This window comes from Urocampus carinirostris, chromosome 5, assembly GCF_059441175.1.
Source record: "Urocampus carinirostris isolate Australia breed hairy pipefish chromosome 5, RoL_Ucar_1.0, whole genome shotgun sequence".
Taxonomy (NCBI): Eukaryota; Metazoa; Chordata; class Actinopteri; order Syngnathiformes; family Syngnathidae; genus Urocampus; species Urocampus carinirostris.
Window position 1 is genome coordinate 43,596,419 of NC_142353.1, and position 21,082 is coordinate 43,617,500.

The window sequence follows — 21,082 nt, forward strand, 5'->3', positions numbered from 1 at the left end:
TTTGTTTTGGCCCTCTAGCCAATCCGAGGCTCCGAATAACTTCAGCCAATAGCGATCGATTTAACGGATGATTGACACATCTTTTTCGACAATTGCAGGGTTTGTTTCGACCCTCTAGCCTATCCGAGGCTCCGAATAACTTCAGCCAATAGCGATGGATTTAACGGATGATTGACACATTTTTTTCAGCCAATTGCAGGGTTTGTTTTGGCCCTCTAGTCAATCCGAGGCTCCAAATAACTTCAGCCAATAGCGATGGATTTAACGGATGAGTGACACATCTTTTTCGGCCAATTGCAGGGTTTGTTTCGGCCCTCTAGCCAATCAGAGGCTCCGAATAACTTTAGCCAATAGCGATCGATTCAAATGATGATTGACACATCTTTTTCGACAATTGCAGGGTTTGTTTCGGCCCTCTAGCCTATCCGAGGCTCCGAATAACTTCAGCCAATAGCGATCGATTTAAATGATGATTGACACATTGGCTAGCCAATGAAACGCCGGTATATAAATCCCAGCATACACCGCGGACTACTCCACGTTCGGGGGAAAATTGCGTAAGTTGCGACTTAATATTGATCCTTATATAAGGCGCACTGTATTATAAGGCGCATGGTCAGCTTTTGAAAAAAATGAAGACTTTTAGGTGCCCCTTATAGTGCGGAAAATACGGTACCTTAATTATAACCCGGTGTTCATTATAAATCCAAAAAACGCCGGCCTCCAAGGGCCCGGTGGATTAATAAGGACAGCGGTGTATTTTAAGCCGTAAACTCAACTCCTCACTGTCCTTAATCTCCTTCCGACTTCACAGGGCCAAATTAACACCTCTCCTCAGCTCTGACGGGACCTCATTAGCAAACTTCCAGGGAAGGAAAGAATAGCGGAACGAAAAGAGGAGAAAAAGGAGAGAAGCCACCAATGACAGTCCCCAGCTCTGGGATTAACCCTTTCTCCTCCTCCGCAGAACTTTGCGGAAAAAACTAGGTCGGGTTTCTAATCAGTCGCCTGGTTAGCGATAATTAGACGGCGAGATTGGACCAGAGTGCAGGGAGAATGTGGGCGGGGAAGACGGAAATGAATAAGAAAAGAGAGAAACCTGTCATGTCGCAAACACTTCAAAGGAGTTGACTTTTTCGTTAGAAGTGGCGAAATGAGGGTCCAAATACCGCCAGGACTTCCAGCTGGGATGGAAAACCAGGACCCGGTTTTTTTACATATTTTCACAAGACTTTTATGTCCTAGTTCACCTGTATGCTGCAGCTGCGGGGATTCGATCGGTCTCTCCCAAACAGTGTCGGAAATGACATTATTTTCTCAGGAACGGGGATATCTGTCAGGACCGGAACGGAAACAGGACCATTTGCGTGACGTTTACCACAAGTTCTATTGAAAGAAACGATCCGGTGTTCGCCGGGAGCGGGAAGCAAATCGCTATCATACTGTGATCCGAACACAGAAGTGGATCTTCCGAAGCGTGTCAGGGGCGGAAAACTGGTCGGTAGCCGGGACTGGGAGAGCAAGACGTGGTCGGGGTCGGAAACGAGTCGTAAGCCGGGAGGGGAGGGTAGACGTAGTCGGGAACAAAAAAGGGGTCGTAAGGCGGGACGGGAGAGCAGACGTGATCGGGATCAAAACGGGTTGAAGCCAGAGACAAACGGGAGCAAAAACGGGACAGGCGGGGGTCAGGGTCGAAAAAGACTTGCTTTGTATACACGGAGATTCGCAGACGGACTGACAAAAGGGGATTGACAGGACTGGGTTCAAATACTGACAGGGAGCCAATCAGAACCTGCGGTAATCATGACACAAGCGAACTAAATATTTTGCCTTCATGCCAGGTTGTTAACTTTCAATTTGTTAAACCTAAAATAATTAAAATTGTTTTGTATTTCATCTTGTTTTTGTAGATTTACAAATATTTAAATTTTTATTTTTGGTGTTTTTCAGTTTATTAGCAAAGTTAAAAATTATTTTTTCTTCTTTTATCTTTTTTTTTCATTTTGTTATTGTTTTTTTTTTTATATATCCATTTAATTATTAAACTTTTTGTATTGTTCACTGCTAATTGCTATTTTATTGTCCTGATGACTGATTTGGATCACATGTGCCCGCTCATTTGGCGCCAGATATTGCGGGCTACCTGATTGGTTCCCTGTCCTTTTTAAGCCCAGTCCTTTCACTCTCCTGTTGTCAGTCCGTCAGCAATCCTCTGTTTCTACAAGGCAAGCATTTTGACTCTGACTACCGTCTGTCCCGCTTTTTGCACCTGTTTTTTCGTCCCATCCGTTCCTGATCTCACCATTTGTCTCCCACTACAACCTGTTTTTGACCCCGACCAGGTTTGCTCTCCCGTCCCGGCTTACGACCTGTTTTTGATCCCGACCACGTTTGCTCTCCTGTCCCGGCTATCGACCTGTTTTTTTCCGTCCTTGACACCGCCACCGCTCCGGAAGACCCTCTTCCGTATTGTCCAGCGAGAACCGGATCCCGGGCGCTTCCCTTCCTCTTTCTATCAATAAACTTGCGGTTAACGCTACGCATTTGGGTTCTGATTCCGTTCTGGTCGTGACATTTATTGTATATTTAACTGTTTAAATTTGTTGCACTTCAATTAAACAATACATCTGTTGCTGGTAAATATGACACCTGTTTGTTCTTCTCTATTCAACTCACTCAAAACCTACTCAGGAAATTTCAAATTCTACGACAAGCTTCTTTTTAAAGTAACGAATTAAGTGACTTTCCCTGGTAACTTGTGACTTTTACTACGGAGTCATTGAGTTACTAACTCAGCCGGGTTGGGTAGGGTTACTTTAACTGGATTACTTTCAATTACTTTTGGATTACTCCAATACCAAATACGCTAATAAAAGACAAACTAAACTAGATATGAATAAAATGACTCCATTTTGAGCAGGCTTGGGGAGTAATGGAATACATTGAAAGGCAAAAATGATGTTTGGATTTATTTTCATTTTGTTTCTGTGGCATTTGATGTTCGTTTTGCCGGAGATCAATGAGATCAAAGCCAGGAGAGAAAGCTTACCACGTGTTGTGAGTCATCATTTTATTCATATTTCGTTTCTTTTGTCTTTTATTAGCATATATCAAAAAGTAATTGAAAGTAATCAAGTTAAAGTAACCCTACCCAACCCTGGTGCTTTATCAGGTATGCCTTATGTGTATAAGTGAGACTGCGCACATCAGTATGGTGTGCCGTAGTTTTAAAAATACAGTTGACAAAAAATGATGTTGGCAAGGTGTTTGGATTTATTTTCATTTTGTTTCTGTCACATTTTATGTTCGTTTTGCCAGAGATCAAAGAGATCAAAGCCAGGAGAGAAAGCTTACCACGTGTTGTGAGTCATCATTTTATTCCTATTTCGTTTCTTTTGTCTTTTATTAGCATATTTGGTATTGGAGTCATCCAAAAGTCATTGAAAGTAATCACGTTAAAGTAACCCTACCCAACCCTGTCGATAAAATACTTATATTTTTTTTTTTATGGGACCTACCACAGTAGAGATGCTAACTGCTCAATTAATGAACACTATTTAATCTTTAAATGAATCGCTAATTATATTCAGAGTAGATTTGTCAAGACCAGAACGGAGGCAGGACCCACTTGCGTTGCGTTTTATTAAAAGAAAGAGAAAAGGCTGCGCCCACGATCCGGTGTTCGTTGGACACGGGAAGCAAGTCGCTCTGGTACTCGGATTGTGCTCCGAACGCGGAAGTGGATCTTCCGTGGCGAGCGATAGGGGTTTCAGAGACGGGAAAAGCGGGTAAGTAGCCGGGACAGGAGAGCAAAAACGTGGTCGGGGTCGGAAGCGAGTCGTAAGCCAGAATAGGAGAGAGGCGTAGTCGGTGACACAAAGAGGTCGAAAGCCGGGACAGGAGAACAGACGTGGTCAGAATCAAAAACAGGTCATAGCCGGGGGACAGACGGGAGCAAAAAACAGGTGGGAGTCAGGGTCAAAAAAGGCTTGCCTAGTGCTAACTGAGGCTCGCAGACGGACTGACAACAGGGGACAGATAGGAGTGGACAGGAAGCCAATCAGAGTCCAAGGCAGTTGGCACCAAAGGAGCGGGCAAAGGTGATTCCCATCGGACACAAATGGAAAATAAACATTTGGTATTGGAGTCATCCAAAAGTCGTTAAAAGTAATCCAGTTAAAGTAACCCTACCCAACCCTGTAACTCAGTTACTTTTTGGAAGAAGTAGTAAGCAACACCGGTCCCAAAGCACAAAGCCAAACAAGCCCCCCCTGCTCCGCCATGTCTCCGATCTCTGCCCCCGCAGCAGAGAGTCGGGGTTGCAGTCGGCCGCTGGGTAAAGTTCAGAAACTCCTGCAAGCTGTTTGACATTAGCAATAAGGTCAAATTGTATCAGACAACAGTCCAGGATTATATCATCATTGCTACAGAGATTCTCGTTGCACATCTGTCAACAAATAGAGGATCCAAAGGCCAGAATGAAAAGACGAATGGGCGAGAGAGGATACAGGTTTAGATTTTACGATCAGTTACGGAAAAATTATATAAAAACGAAACATGCAACTGTTGAGGATTGATATTATTTACCACGTTTGGTCTTCCGTCCCGGCTTACAACTCGTTTCTGACCCCGACCACGTCTTGCTCTCCCAGTCCTGGCTACCGACCAGTTTTCTGCCCCTGACACCGCCATCGCTTACTACGGAAGATCCACTTTCGCGTTCGGATCACAGTCCGAGTACGAGTATATATATATATATATATATATATATATATATACATATATATATATATATATATTTGATACATTTCTACTTTATAGAAAATGTATTGTGAAGTTCTACCGAAAAATAAATGAAGAATATGAACTAGACTAAGTGACAAGAATTCACTATTTCACAGACTTTTTGGGTAACCGTAGCAGCAAAATGGCAGATAAAAATGTATGCATAATAGTATTTTTGCATTTTTTTTGCATCAATCATTTTTTTTTATGAATAAAGTTGTTTTACCAGTAGGAGTGTCATGATTACCGATGTGAATCACCTGTGCCCGCTCCTTTGGCGCCAACTTCCTCGGACTCTGATTGGCTCCCTGTTCCTATTTAAACCCACGCCCGTCTGTCGCCTTTGGTCAGTCTGTCTGCGAATCTCCGTGTGTTCAAGGCAAGCCTTCTTCGACTCGGACCCCCGCCTGTCCCGTTTTGCTCCCGTTGTCTATGACTCGTTTCCGACCCGATCACGTCTGCTCTCCCGTTCTGGTTACGACCCGCTTCCGACCCCGACCACGTTGTTGCTCTCCTGTCCCGGCTACCGACCAGATTTTTCCATCCCCGACACCGCCATCGCTCGCCACGGAAGATCCGTGTTCGGATCACAAGCCGAGTATGAGAGGGACCGGCTTCCCACGTCCAGCGAACTTCGGAGCGTAGGGACCCCCCTTCCTCGTTCCTCCAATCAAACTAAACGTTACTCGTGTGGGTCCTGTTTCCGTTCTGGTCCTGACAAGGAGGTGCTGTAGACTACACACTGGCCCTTTAAGTATGGACAAATAGCGTAAATTTGCACCAAACTTGCTACTAACAAGGTGCAATCAGAGTGTTAGATAGCTAGATAGATAAATAGATAGCCGTTTCTGTCATGATTACTGATGCGGGGCACCTGAGTCTGCTCCGTTGGCTGCTTCCTCTTTTTTGAACCCTCGCCTTCCTGTCAACGTTTGTCGGATCGTCTGCCAACCTTCGCTACACGCTAGGCAAGCTTTTGTGACTCCTGACCAATGTTCCCTGTCATTTTCCACGGGTCTGAGCGTTCACACAAAGCCGGTGAGCAACGCTTGAAACAACAGTGAGCAACCATAAGCCCAAGTGTGGCAAGATAATTCATTATCGAACATGTCCAAAACTCGACATCAAGTTTCTGGCAATGCAAAATTATTTTTCTCTTTTGAATGAATTGACTCATGTTGTTTGTTCTTACAATTCTTTCACAAGATATCCATTTCTTTTGGTTTCCTGATATATTTTGTCGGATAATTTTAACATTTTTGGGGGCTTATTTAGTCGGTTGTAAGATACAGAACTGTACTTAATCGCATTTTTTAGAGGAAGTATAATGTTGGCAACAAGATTCAGTTGATATAATTGGAAAGTATTTGAATGCAACACAAACTTTTTCATCTTTTTTCTGGGTTTTTTTCTACTTTTTTTTTTTTTTTAAATCTCCTTGTGTTTATTTATTCCGAGCTGTTACTTTTTTTTGTTGTTCTCTATTTACTTTTTTCCTACATTTCTTTCTTTTCTTTTTTTCTGGCTTTTTTCTAAATTTTTCCTTCTTTTTTTCTCTTCCTTTTGTTTCTTTTTTTCTTAGCTTTTCACTACTTTTTCATTTTGGTATTTTTTTCTTTTTTGTTCTATTCCCCCCTTCCTTTAAGTCATCTTGTGCATAATTTTACATCATATTTGGTCATGTTGAGATTAAAGAAGCAAAAACATCCCAAAGAGCCGTTTAGGACCCAAAAGAGCCGGCACCTTTTAGTGAGCCGAGCCGAAGAAGCCGGTTCTCGACAAACTACTAACTTTACTCAACTTCGTTCTACTTCGACTCGACTTCAAAATACCGCATTTAGGACACAACGTCAGGGAAACCCGTGTATTTTGACCTTCATGCACTGTAACTTTGACTTAAGTCGCTTCTTAATGAGTCATTTTGAGCCCTGATTTTTGTGCGCTGGCTAAATTTTCTTGTGCGCTGAGAATGTGCGAGCAGTGTGCAATTGTGCACGCGTGCAGCTTAGAGGGAGCAGTGCTCCTGACCCTGTCCTGTCCTGTTTTCCGTCTGATTCCCGTTGCCGACCTCTTTTCTGGACCCGTTTATGTTTTTGCTCCTCCGTTCCAGGCATCGTCCCTCTCAAAACTGCCTTCGCTCGACACGGAAGTGCCGCTGCCGCGTTCCCAGCTATCGAATCGTGGGTGCAAGTCCTTTTCTCCTTCTAAATAAAGCTGTGTAAAACAAACGCAATTGGGTCCCGTTTCCGTTCCTGCTCCGTGACTGTTTCTAATACAGTTGCGGTAATTCAATTAGAACGAAAACCGGGCAGCATTTTTAAGTATAATATCGAACGTGGTCGCGCTTCTACGTCACCGGTTCTAAAAAAACGAAAAAGCATCTGCCAATAATCAGTCCGAGCGACGCCGACTGCTCGTACAGAATGTTCTCGCTGATGGGCTTTCAGGTTAGTAAATGGCTGAAGTTTCCATCCTAGAGCAAGACTGGAAACATATTTGTGGTATCATTTCCATAAGTGTCCATAAGGCGGCACACAAATGTGATTTATGACCTTGGTTTAATGGCTGGTGCGGAGACATGCTCGGTATCGGATGACTTTTTCAATATGGCACCGTCAGACGGGGGGCACGGTGAATGCAGCATCACAACAGGAAATGAGGGCTTGTCTCGGCATGAAAATATGAGAAGCCAGATATCGGATCATCTAATGGCAGATAGATGCTACTTCGCTTTGACAGAAAAGGCATCAGTCAATAAGAGATGAGCAGGAATATGGGACGTGTGTCGTGGATTCTTTCATCCGATCTACGAAATCCAGGGTTCTTACACCTTTTTCCTAGCCAAATTCAAGCACTTATTAGGAAATGTCCTGTCTTACTTAAGCTCCGTCCAATAACTCGCCTGTTGTCGGTCCGTCAGCGAACCTCTGTTTTCACAAAGCAAGCGTTTTTGACTCTGACTCCCGTCGGTCCCGCTTTTTCACCTGTTTTCCACCTGTCTGTTCCTGATTACCCGTGTGTCTCAGGTTACGACACGTTTTGGACCACGTTTTGCTCTCCCATCCCGGCTAAGGACTTGTTTTTTGACCCCGACCGCGTTCTGCTCTAACGACCTGTTTTTCGGTCTAGTACACTAGGATCTCCCGCTTCGGAAGATCCACTTCCGGCGTTTTTTGACCCGACCCTGTTTTGATCTCCCCTTCCCAGCTGACAACTCGTTTTTTGAACCCTACCATGTTCTGCTCTCCCTTCCCGGCTAGCGACCTGTTTTTCTGTCTACTACACTACGACCTCCCGCTTCAGAAGATCCACTTCCGGCGTTTTTTGACCCCGACCCTGTTTTGATCTCCTGTCTCGGCTAACGCCTCATTCTTTGAACCCTGCCATGTTCTGCTCTCCGTCCCGGCTAACGACCTGTTTTTCCGTCTACTACAATTTGATCTCCCGCTTCGGAAGATCCACTTCCGCATTCGATTCTGTGAGCGACTTGCTTCCTGCGTCCAGCGAGCACAGGATCGCGGGCGCTGCCTTACCTCTCAATAAACTTGTGATTAATGTTACGCATCTGGGTCCTACTTCCGTTCTGGTCGGGACACTAAATCGCAAATATATTTGTGGATCTGAAAAGTATTTTAGAGACATATCTCCCCATTTAGGTGTTGGGTTGAAATATATATAATATGTGACTTACACTTTCAGTTGCAGGAAGTTTTCCTGTAACGACTCCCGTCGGTCCCGCTTTTTCTCCTGTTTTCCACCCGTCCGTTCCTGATTTCTCCGTGTGTCTCCGGCTACCACCCGTTTTTTGACCCCGACCCTGTTTTGATCTCCCGTCCCGGCTAACGACTCATTTTTTGACCCCGACCACGTTCTGCTCTCCCTTCCCGACTAACGACCTGTTTTTCCGTCTACTACAGTACGATCTTCCGCTTCGGATGATCCACTTCCGCATTAGAGACAAATATCTCCCCATTTCGGTGTTGGGTTGAAATATATATAATATGTAACTTATATTTTCAGTTGCAGGAAGTTTTCCCGTAACGACTCCCGTCGGTCCCGCTTTTTCACCTGTTTTCCATCCGTCCGTTCCTGATTTCCCTGTTTGCCTCCAGCTACGACCCTGTTTTGACCCAGACCCTGTTTTGATCTCCCGTCCCGGCTAACGGCTCGTTTTTTGACCCCGACCACGTTCTGCTCTCCCTTCCTGACTAACAACCTGTTTTTCCATCTACTACATTACGATCTCCCGCTTCGGAAGATCCACTTCTGCATTAGAGACAAATATCTCTCCATTTCGGTGTTGGGTTAAAATATATATAATATGTAACTTGCATTTTCAGTTGCAGGAAGTTTCCCCACAACGACTCCCGTCGGTCCCGCTTTTTCACCTGTTTTCCATCCGTCCGTTCCTGATTTCCCCGGTTGTCTCTGGCTACGACCCGTTTTTTGACCCCGACCACGTTTTGCTCTCCCGTCCCGGCTAACGACTCGTTTTTTGACCCCGACCACATTCTGCACTCCCTTCCCGACTAACGACCTGTTTTTCCGTCCACTACACTACGATCTCCCGCTTCGGAAGATCCACTTCCGCATTAGAGACAAATATCTCTCCATTTCAGTGTTGGGTTGAAATATATATAATATGTAACTTATATTTTCAGTTGCAGGAAGTTTTCCCGTAACGAATCCCGTCGGTCCCGCTTTTTCCCGTTTTCCACCTGTCCGTTCCTGATTTCCCCGTTTGCCTCCAGCTACAACCCTGTTTTGACCCCGACTCTGTTTTGATCTCCCGTTTATCACTGGGACACTGTACCTTAAATTTTTGCATGACACATAAAAAATGTCCATAACTGATGCGTAATCCTTGAACCAATACACATTTCCTAGCGCCCTGTAAAGGTGTAGCATGCACCTGTCTTCTTGGACCCGACCTGTAGGGGGTGATGACGCTTAAAAGGAAAACACCATACAAAGTAAGGCCTGCTGCAGTCAATAACGCAGAAATAATGCTATAGCAAAGTGAAGCCTTCAGAGAGCAGGGTCAGCGTCATTTTTAAGCAGGCTTGTTGTGAATTGTGGCAACAATTTCAACAACAAATTCAAACACTTTCCAATCCTTGAAAACACAACACGTGCGTTGGGTGATGGCAATAATTGCTGATAGTGGAGATTTTGTGCTCAATATCTTTTCCAGGAACAAATTTTTTTTTAAAATGTATTTGTTAAAAAAAAAATGGACTCACCTGTGCTTGGAAACTCTTGAGAACGGGTGCCACCATCTCCCGGACTTCCTATGTAGAGAGAAATGAAAGTGTCATGATTACTGATGACCATCAGCCGCAGGTTCTGATTGGCTCCCTGTCACTATTTTAACCCAGTCCTGTCGGTCCCCTGTTGTCAGTCCGTCCGTGAATCTCAGTTAACACTAGGCAAGCCTTTTTTGACCCTGACTCCCTCCTGTTTTTGCTCCAGTCTGTCCCCCGGCTTCAACCCGTTTTTGATCCTGACCATGTCTACTCTCCCGTCCCGGCTTACGACCTCTTTTTGTCCCCGACCACGTCTACTCTCCTTTCCTGGCTTATGACCCGCGTACGACTCCGACCACGTTTTTGCTCTCCTGTCCCGGCTATCGACCTGTTTTTCCGTCTTTGACACCGCCATCGCTCACTACGGATAATCCACTCCCATGTTCAGATCACAAACCGAGTACGAGAGCGACTTGCTTCCCGCGCCTAGCGTGGCCGCAGCCCTTCCTCTTTCCTTTAATAAAACTTGTGAGAAACCTAACACAATTGGGTCCTGTTTCCATTCTGGCCCTGACAGAAAGCTGTATATCACGTGGATGAAAATGGTGAAAGTAAGAAAAGGAGCATTTGAAATACAGTCCAAACGTCACCCCAAACCTCCAAAAAGAAACAATGTCACGGACCAGGAACAGAGACGGGACCCAATTGCAATCGTTTACTCAGCTTTATTTAGAAGGAGGAAAGGACTTGCACCCACGATCCGATAATCGTCGGTCACGGGTAGCAGATAGATGGGAACGCAGAAGTGTCAATTCCGTGTCTAGCGAAGGCAACATCGAGAAAGAGGAAAAAACATAAACGGGTCCAGAAAAGAGGTCAGAAACGGGAATCAGACGGAAAACAGGGCAGGATAGAGTTGAGGAAAATAACAGGTCCATGGCCAGGACGGAGGAGCAAAAAACATAAACAGGTTCAGAAAAAAGGTCGACAACAGGAATCAGACGGAAAACAGGGCAGGATAGAGTCAAGGAAAAAACAGGTCCATGGCCGGGACGGAGGAGCAAAAAACATAAACGGGTCCAGGAAAGAGGTCAGAAACGGGAATCAGACGGAAAACAGGGCAGGATAGAGTCAAGGAAAAAACAGGTCCATGGCCGGGACGGAGGAGCAAAAAACATAACGGGTTCAGAAAAGAGGTCGGCAACGGGAATCAGACGGAAAACAGGGCAGGATAGAGTCAAGGAAAAAACAGGTCCATGGCCGGGACGGAGGAGCAAAAAACATAAACGGGTCCAGGAAAGAGGTCAGCAACGGAATTCAGATCAAAAACAGCGCAGGATAGAGTCAGGAGTTACAAAAGCTTGCCTTGCATGTAGCGAAGGTTCGCAGACGATCCGACAAATGATGACAGGAAGGTGGGGGTTTAAAAAGAGGCAGGGAGCCAATCAGCGCCCAGGGCTGTTGTCGCCAAGGAACGGGCACAGGTGCCTTGCATCAGTAATCATTACAAAAAGAAGCAGTTTATTAAAGAGCATCTAAGGATTTCACATACGAGCACGCACAACAAAAGTACCGTGAATTCCGGACTATAAGCCGCTACTTTTTTCCCTAACTTTCAACCCTGCGGCTTATTCAGTGATGCGGCCAATTTATGTCATTTTTCCAACGGTCGCTAGCGGCGCTTGAGTGTTGCTACCATTAACTGCCCTGTCAAGGCTATATTATTATTATTAAAGCTTTGAAAACTCTCTCTGTGTACCGTCTTTCTTTGTAAATATGTGTAACCCATGTATAATATGTATTTGCAACTATATTTTTGTAATGTATTCATTTGTATTTATTTTAGACACTTATTCTGATATGTTTCGCACGAGTAACGAAAAATGAGGGGCGGAACAAACGCGGGGTGCCAAGTTTAAGTGGGGACCGCTAAAGGTGAGGGACGGACAAGGAAAGAAGAGGGGGTAAAAAGTTGGTTAAAAAAAAAGGAGTTGCGTGAGTAAATGTGTTCATCTGATATATTTTTCCCACCCTTACCTTTGGAAATATACACTTTTTTCCTTGGCTTACTTTCAACGGGACCCGGACTCTGCAAGTCTGCATCAAACCTTAAGTACCGGTATCATTTTCCGTTCATTTCGCCGGCTGTAATTTTTGGACTGTGGACTTTAATGAAGGACATTTAGTTCCAATCGCGGGACCTGAAGTCGGGTTTGGGTTCATTTTGTGTTTGTGTTACATGTTTAAATGTGGGCGCATGCGGCTTGTATACAGGTGCGGCTTACAAAATCGGTATTCCTCTTAAAATGTGGTGGGTGCGGCTTATAATCAGGTGCGCTCTATAGTCCGGAATTTACAGTAGTGGCAATGATAATTACGGCCAGACGATGGCGTCAGCAAGTAGAACATTTTGAAGTTACATACCCCACCTTCGACCACATATTTTATATTTTTACATGTGCATTCGCGGCTAAAGCTAGGTGGTTTAAACTGGCATGTTTCCAAAGTGGGGCTTTTCCAGTAGCTTGCGTTAAATCTCAGGATCCAGACAGTGTGAGCTCCCACAACCCCCAGGTAAAGGGATTGGGCTGCCAGAGATGACAGCCTGATCCCGTTTTAAATGCCTGAATTTTACTGTCCAGATTACGTCGCGCTTTTGGGCTCCAGAAGGGACACGCGGTTGAGCGGAACCCAAAACTGCATGGACAATTTAAAAAAAAAAAACAAAGAAAAGGGAGAACTTGTATGTTCCCTTTGTTTTGAGAGGAAGCTGTTTTCTAAAATATATCCATCCATCCATCCGTTATCTGCACCGCTTATCCTCAGTAGGGTCGCGGGGGTGCTGGAGCCCATCCCAGCTATCTTCGGGCAGTGGGCAGGGGACACCCTGAACTGGTTGCCAGCCAGTCGCAGGGGACACAGGGACAGACAATTCGCTCGCTCATTCTCACCTAGGGAGCACCTAGGCAAGCACGGGGAGAACATGCAAACTCCTCACAGGAGGTTCGATTTCATGTCCTCAGAACTGTGCCGCACACGTACTAACCGCCGTGTTGCGCTCATAAAATATATATTTATATAAAATGTATGTCAATAAATACTCCCAAAAATTTTGATTTTTTTTTTATGGGAACTACCACAGTAGAGATGCTAACTGGCGGCGCCCTCTGTTGGCTGCGGCTGCATCGGCTCGCTACAACGGGTCAGGTGTATCGACATTTCGTTCTTTGTACATTGTTACAAAGAATGACAATACAAAGGAAATTATTATTATTATTATGAACACTATTTAATCTTTAAATGAATCTTAATCGCTGAATCGCTTATTATATTTAGAGTAGATTGGTCAAGACCAGAACCGAGACAGGACCCACTTGCGTTGTGTTTTATTGAAAGAAAGAGAAACGGCTGCGCCCACGATCCGGTGTTCGCTGGACACGGGAAGCAAGTCGCTCTGGTACTCGGACTGTGCTCCGAACGCGGAAGTGGATCTTCCGTGGCGAGCGATAGGGGTTTCAGAGACGGGAAAAGCGGCTCAGTAGCCGGGACAGGAGAGCAAAAACGTGGTCGGGGTCAGAGGCAAGTTGTAAGCCAGAATAGGAGAGAAGGCGTAGTCGGGGACATAAAGAGGTCGAAAGCCGGGACAGGAGAACAGACGTGGTCAGGATCAAAAATGGGTCAAAGCCGGAGAACAGACAGGAGCAAAAAACAGGTGGGAGTCAGGGTCAAAAAAGGCTTGCCTAGTGTTAACTGAGGCTCGCAGACGGACTAACCAAAGGGGACAGCTAGGAGTGGGTATAAATAGGGACAGGGAGCCAATCAGAGTCCAAGGCAGTTGGCACCAAAGGAGCGGGCAAAGGTGATTCCCATCGGACACAAATGGAAAGTAAAGATTCTTTAACAGATAGTAATATAGTGACAAACTGAAGATTTTTTTTCACATTTTTTATACTAAAATATCACAATAATGAGATCGGTGTAACATCTCCCACCAAACGAGTCAAATCATGTTTATTTGTGATGCAATTAATCCCAAGAAGTCTTAAAGGGCTTCCAGTGAATCAACCGTGTAAAATATTTACTCCAAAACACATGACATGTATAAAAAGAAAATTGCCTAAAAGCATTTCTGCATTGTTGGAGGGTTGTTGTAGTAATCCGACTGTTTTTCCACATAATTCCTGTTTACAAATAAACATACTTGTAAGATTATTTCCAAAATGGCTGTTATGTCAAATCAATTCATGTTTATTTGTACAAACCTTAATCACAAAGAGTCTCAAAGGGCTGCACAGACTATTATGACACCATCCCCTGATCTAAAACCTACATGAGGGCAAGGAAAAACCCAAAACCTCAGTCAAGTCAAGTCATGTTTATTTGTACGGACCTTAATCACAAATAGTCTCAAAGGGCTGCACAGACCACAGATTATTGCAAACCACAGACTATTATGACACCATCCCCTGATCTAAAATCTACACGAGGGCAAGGAAAAACCCAAAACATCAGTCAAGTCATGTTTATTTATACAGACCTTAATCACAAAGAGTCTCAAAGGGCTGCACAGACTATTGCAGACTACGGACTATTATGACACCATCCCCTGATCTAAAACCTATATGAGGGCAAGGAAAACCCCAAAAACCTCAGTCAAGTCAAGTCATGTTTATTTGTACGGACCTTAATCACAAAGAGTCTCAAAGGGCTGCACAGACCATAGATTATTGCAAACCACAGACTATTATGACACCATCCCCGGATCTAAAACCTACATGAGGGCAAGGAAAAACTCAAACACCTCAGAATGAGGAAAATCAAGAAACCTTAAAGGGACCGCACATGAGGTAAACCCTAGTCCAGGATGACCAGGCTTCAATGAATGTTACAAGAGTATCAATACACAGAACTGGATCATTCCTGTGTCTTGATTTTTTTTGGATCAATGAGTTGATTGCATTGATTGGTTGCATCGATTGGTTGTATGGATTCGTTCTATTGATTCATTCCATTGATTCGTTGCATTGATTCATAGAATTGATTTTTTTTTATGTCGGGTGCTTTATTTCCAAGTATTGACCGATCCAAAGTGTTCAAAATGCAATGTTAATGTGTGAAAAATCAAATATTTTTGAGCCTCGCTGAAATTGACAATATTTTCGCCCTGAAGCTAGCGGTTTGCTTTTAAATGGAAAAGAAAACCCATGATTGTTGGCTTTGTGTTGATGCATTTTGGGCCAAACCCGTCATGAACCAGAACAGGAGGAGAACCCAAATGCGTGACGTTTCTCACACCAGCTTTCATTTTACAGGAGATGGGGCAATCATGCACGTTAGGTAGCAGTCTGGCGTGGAATGATAGGAAGCCAGAGGCTGGCGAGATCGACACCAATTGCTCGAGCAGATATCGGACGGATGGAGCGATACCGGACAGGACGGGACGGACAGGATTGATATCAAAACTTAATATCGAAATTAAACAGGAAAAACTAGACGGGAACGAAACTGGGGATCGATATTAAGCAGGACAAAATAGACGGGAACAATACCGGACAGAAAACACAGGCAGGATACCGGACAAAACCCACGTCTTGCGGAGCAGAGATTCGTTGACGGACTGAAAAAGGGTGAGTGAGAGCACTGAGCTTAAATAGAAGGGAAGCCAATCTGTAAACGGGCCGCAGATGGCGCCACATGGGCGGGGCCAAATGGGCACCATGGCAACCGTGACAAGATCAATAACTGAAATATAATGATCGTTTTATTTTTTTTTCAAACTGTGCTGTTTCAGGAAAAAAATCAAGTCATTAATTCATGAACAATCCAGCCATTATTAAATTCAACATTAGCCGCAGCCCAGTTCCACAGCTTTCATTGCAACCAGAACTGAATCAGGACCCAAATGCATGACGTTTCTCACACAAGCCTTTTATTTCACGGGAAATGGGGAGTCATGCATGTTTTACGCAGCAGTCTGGCGTGAAATGATAGGAAGCCAGAGGCCGACGAGATCGATACCAATTGCCCGAGTAGATATCAGACAAATGGGGTCGATACCGGACAGGACGGACAGACAGGATTGATCATGAAACAGGATATCGAAATTAAACAGGACAAAATAGACGGGAACGAAACTAGAAACCGATATTAAACAGGACAAAATTAAACTGGAACAGTACCGGACAGGCAACAGGACCGAGTCAAAACCCACGTCTTGCGGGGCAGAGGTTTGTTGACGGACTGACAAAAAGGAGAGTGACAGGACTGGGTTTAAATAGCCAGTAATGATTTTTGTCTTTAAATTTGAACACGTGAATAGTTGGACACTGTTTGATCGCGTCTTGTAAATTGTTCCAAAGTTTGACTCCGCACACAGACACACACATTATTTTCCTGGTGGTTCTCACCTTTGGGATTTGGAATTTACTACAGCCCCTCAAGTTATAATTTCCCTCTTTCCGAGTGAACAATTTTTGGATGTTTTCTGGCAATATGTTTTTGTCGACCTTAAATAGCAGTTGTGAAGTGAAAAGTTTTATTTAAATTTAAAGATAGTTCTTTTATATCCATCCATACTTTTAGGTTAATGAATTCACGATTAACGCAGGTTACCAAATCAATATAGTTATCATTTGAATGGAAAATGTTAGTGTCGTCTGCAAATATTACTGATTTCAATAGTTTTGAAACATTAAAAAAATTGTCAATATATAAATTAAATAACTTTGGACCCAGGATAGAACCCTGTGGTACTCCACAACAGATGTCCAAGTATTCAGATAACTCTCCCATTTTCACATATTGCTCCCTACCCGTCAAATAACTTTGAGTCCATTGCAAAGCCACGCCCCTGATGCCACATCTTTCCAGTTTTTTTAATAGTATATTATGATTAACGGTATCAAATGCTTTTTTTAAGTAAATAGAAACGTATAATTGACGACGATTACCAGTTAAGAGACAAGTTTTCTCCCTGCTCTATTTTCATTCGAATGCCTATTAATAATAACCAACTCAGTTTTGCTGACTCTCTATTTTTAAATACACACACTGGTATCCTTGTGTGTGTGCTTTACAGGGTTGGGTAGGGTTTTATGTTAGTTTTGCCGGAGATCAAATAGATCAAAGCCAGGAGAGAAAGCTTACCACGTGTTGTGAGTCATCATTTTATTCATATTTAGTTTCTTTTGTCTTTTATTAGCATATTTGCTATTGGAGTCATCCAAAAGTAATTGAAAGTAATCAACTTAAAGTGACCCTACCCAACCCTGGTGCTTTATCAGGTATGCCTTATGTGTGTGTAACTGAGACTGCGCACATGAGTATGGTGTGCCGTAGTTTTAAAAATACAGTTGACAAAAAATTTGCTCATAAGTAAGCATCTTTTCTTCTGTGTTCAAATGTTAGACCTTGAACAAGACACTGAAGAGTATCACTAAGTGCTAATATGCAGGGTTGGGTAGGGTTACTTTAACTGGATTACTTTCAATTACTTTTGGATTACTCCAATACCAAATATGCTAATAAAAAGGCAAAAGAAACTAAATATGAATAAAATTACTAAATTTTGTGCAGGCTTGGGGAGTAACGGAACACATGGAACGGCAAAAATGATGTTGCCAAGCTGTTTGGATTGATTTTCATTTTGTTTCTGTCGCATTTTATGTTAGTTTTGCCGGAGATCAAAGAGATCAAAGCCAGGAAAGAAAGCTTACCACGTGTTGTGAGTCATCATTTTATTCATATTTAGTTTCCTTTGTCTTTTATTAGCGTATATCCAAAAGTAATTGGAAGTAATCAAGTTAAAGTAACCCTACCCAACCCTGGTGCTTTATCAGGTATGGCTTATGTGTGCGTAACTGAGACTGCGCACATCAGTATGGTGTGCCGTAGTTTTAAAAATACAGTTGCCGAAAAATGTTGCTCATAAGTAAGCATCTTTTCTTCTGTGTTTAAATATTAGACCTTGAACAAGACATTGAAGAGTATCACTAAGTGCCACTGCTTTATCAGGTATGCCTTGTGTGTGTGTAACTGAGACTGCGCACATCAGTATGGTGTGCCGTAGTTTTAAAAATACAGTTGAGAAAAAATGTTGCTTATAAGTAAGCATCTTTTCTTCTGTGTTTAAATGTCAGACCTTGAACAAGACATTGAAGAGTATACAATCTACTTATGCAACTTTTCCCAAAAGAAAACCTTTTTAAAAAAACGTGTGTTCTCACCTCAGGTACATTTCTCCTGAACTCCCTGCTCAGTTCCAGCAGGTCCTTATGAGAATGTTCACTCTCTTCTTGTCGGCCAGCTAGCTCAGATGCCACAGAGTTTAGTTCCCTCTGCAAAGAGACAAAAAGAAAAACACAACGGTGAGTAAAACAAAGCGGAAGGACGAATTAGCCATGTTTAGTCAAGAGCTAGCATAAATCTGCAATGCGATATGAAAAGAGTGAATATGACTATTGTGATAATGATCCTATGGCGGCAGGAATACTTACAGGCGGCCATTGCCCATAAATAATTAACCAAAATAAATCCAATGCCTACAGTAGCACAAGGCTTTTTAGATAATCAGTGTTTGAAATAATCAATATACTTGCAACCGCTATCGAGCAAACGCGAGGGGGCTGGGCTGAAAACAGGGGCGGGGGGTTTGTAGTTGTGGAGGTTGGTCGAGTCACGTGCGGACAGCCGATAACTAAATATATACGCAACATGGAGAAATGGAAATACCTTCTCGGTTGGAGCACCGATAGTCATTTAGTCAGTCAAAGCTATTTAGATTTCTTACTCACCAATCGTTTTATTTTTGTGCCTTTAATTCAAACAAACCAAAAATAAATGATTAAAGAAGACATTACTGATGCAAGACACCTGTGCCCGGTCACTTTGTCGGTCCGTCTGGGAACCTCAGCTTATGCTAGGCAAGCTTTTCGACCCTGACTCTCCTGTTCTGGTTCCCGTCTCTGACCTGTTTTCTGATCTCGTTTTTTACTCCCCCGTCCCGGCTACTGATCTGTTTTTTTCCGCTCTGCCACGGGAATACCACTTCCGCCTCTGAGCAACCTGCTCCCCGCGACCAGCGATCTACAGATCGTGTGTACTATCCTTTCCCTTCTTCCCAAAAAGAGAAACGCACGCAAGTGGGTCCTGTCTCCGTTCTGGTCCTGACACTTCTATGCTCATGTGATGATTCAAAGCTTACGCTAGGCAAGCTTTTTCACACTGACTTTCTCCTGTTCTGGTTCCCGTCTGTTTCCCGGCTCTGACCTGTTTTCTGATCTCGATTTTTGCTCCCCCGTCCCGTCTACTGATCTGTTTTTTTCCGCTCTGCCACGGGAATACCACTTCCACCTCTGAGCAACCTGCTCCCCGTGACCAGCGATCACCCGATCGTGTGTACTATCCTTTCCCTTCTTCCCAATAAAACTAAGGGAAACGCACGCAAGTGGGTCCTGTCTCCGTTCTGGTCCTGACACTTCTATGCTCATCTGATGATTCTAAGCTTATGCTAGGCAAGCTTTTCGACCCTGACTCTTTCCTGTTCTGGTTCCCGTCTGTTTCCCGGCTCTGACCTGTTTTCTGATCTCGTTTTTTGCTCCCCCGTCCCGGCTACTGATTTCTTTTTTTCCACTCTGGACACCGCCATCGCTTGCAGGGTAAATACCACTTCCGCCCTTGAGCAACCTGCTCCCCGCGACCAGCGATCTACAGATCGTGTGTACTATCCTTTCCCTTCTTCCCAAAAAGAGAAACGCACGCAAGTGGGTCCTGTCTCCGTTCTGGTCCTGACACTTCAATGCTCATGTGATGATTCAAAGCTTACGCTAGGCAAGCTTTTCGACCCTGACTCTCTCCTGTTCTGTTCCTGTCTGTTTCTCGGCTCTGACCTGTTTTCTGATCTCGATTTTTGCTCCCCCGTCCCGGCTACTGATCTGTTTTTTCCCGCTCTGGACACCGCCATCGCTCGCCACGGAAATACCACTTCCGCCTCTGAGCAACCTGCTCCCCGTGACCAGCGATCACCCGATCGTGTGTACTATCCTTTCCCTTCTTCCCAATAAAACTAAGGGAAACGCACGCAAGTGGGTCCTGTCTCCGTTCTGGTCCTGACACTTCTATGCTCATCTGATGATTCTAAGCTTACGCTAGGCAAGCTTTTCGACCCTGACTCTTTCCTGTTCTGGTTCCCGTCTGTTTCCCGGCTCTGACCTGTTTTCTGATCTCGTTTTTTGCTCCCCTGTCCCGGCTACTGAGCCATTGCTCGCCACGGAAATACCACTTCCGCCTCTGAGCAATCTGCTCCCTGCGACCAGCGATCACCGGATCGTGTGTACTATCCTTTCCCTTCTTCCCCAAAAAACAAGTGGGTCCTGTCTCCGTTCTGGTCCTGACACTTCTATGCTCATGTGATGATTCAAAGCTTACGCTAGGCAAGCTTTTCGACCCTGACTTTCTCCTGTTCTGGTTCCCGTCTGTTTCCCGGCTCTGACCTGTTTTCTGATCTCGATTTTTGCTCCCCCGTCCCGGCTACTGACCCGTTTTTTCCGTTCCCGACACCGCCATCGCTCGCCACGGAAATACCACTTCCGCGTCTAAGTAACCAGCTCCCCGCGACCAGCGATCACCGGATCGTGTGTACTATCCTTTCCCTTCTTCCCCAAAAAACTAAGAGAAACGCACGCAAGTGGGTCCTGTCTCCGTTCTGGTCCTGACACTTCTATGCTAATGTGATGATTCAAGGTCCAGTTGTCCCCGTTTATTAGCTGTGTAATCCATCTATTTATCCCAATAGTCCATGAATTGGGTCTCCTGTATTTTCTAAAATGTGGTCCTATCCATCCATTATCTGCAGCGCTTATCCTCAGTAGGGTCACGGGGGTGCCGGAGCCCATCCCAAATATCTTCGAGCAGTGGGTAGGGGACACCCTGAACTGGTTGCCGGCCAATCGCAGGGCACATAGGGACAGACAAATCACTCATTCGCACCTAGGGACAATTTAGTTAGGCCAATCAACCTGACATGCATGTTTGGGGAATATGGAAGGAAACCC

The 21,082-nt window shown here is 44.3% G+C and overlaps 1 protein-coding gene across 2 annotated transcripts in view; it reads right to left on the minus strand.

Annotated features, from left to right (window-relative positions):
- The window catches only part of cux2b (cut-like homeobox 2b), a 268,878-nt gene that overhangs the window by 142,489 nt on the left and 105,307 nt on the right, over positions 1–21,082 (minus strand). The window contains exons 1-3 of one of the 2 annotated variants that reach the window (XM_088336927.1): positions 18,527–18,604; positions 18,257–18,367; positions 10,029–10,076 (exon numbers count right to left, since the gene is read on the minus strand). In XM_088336927.1, coding sequence (XP_088193053.1) covers positions 10,029–10,064 — 36 coding nt within the window. In that variant the 5' untranslated portion in view covers positions 10,065–10,076; positions 18,257–18,367; positions 18,527–18,604. Of the gene's footprint in view, positions 1–10,028; positions 10,077–18,256; positions 18,368–18,526; positions 18,605–21,082 lie in introns of those variants that run through there. The other variant, XM_088336926.1, reaches the window with a different exon arrangement.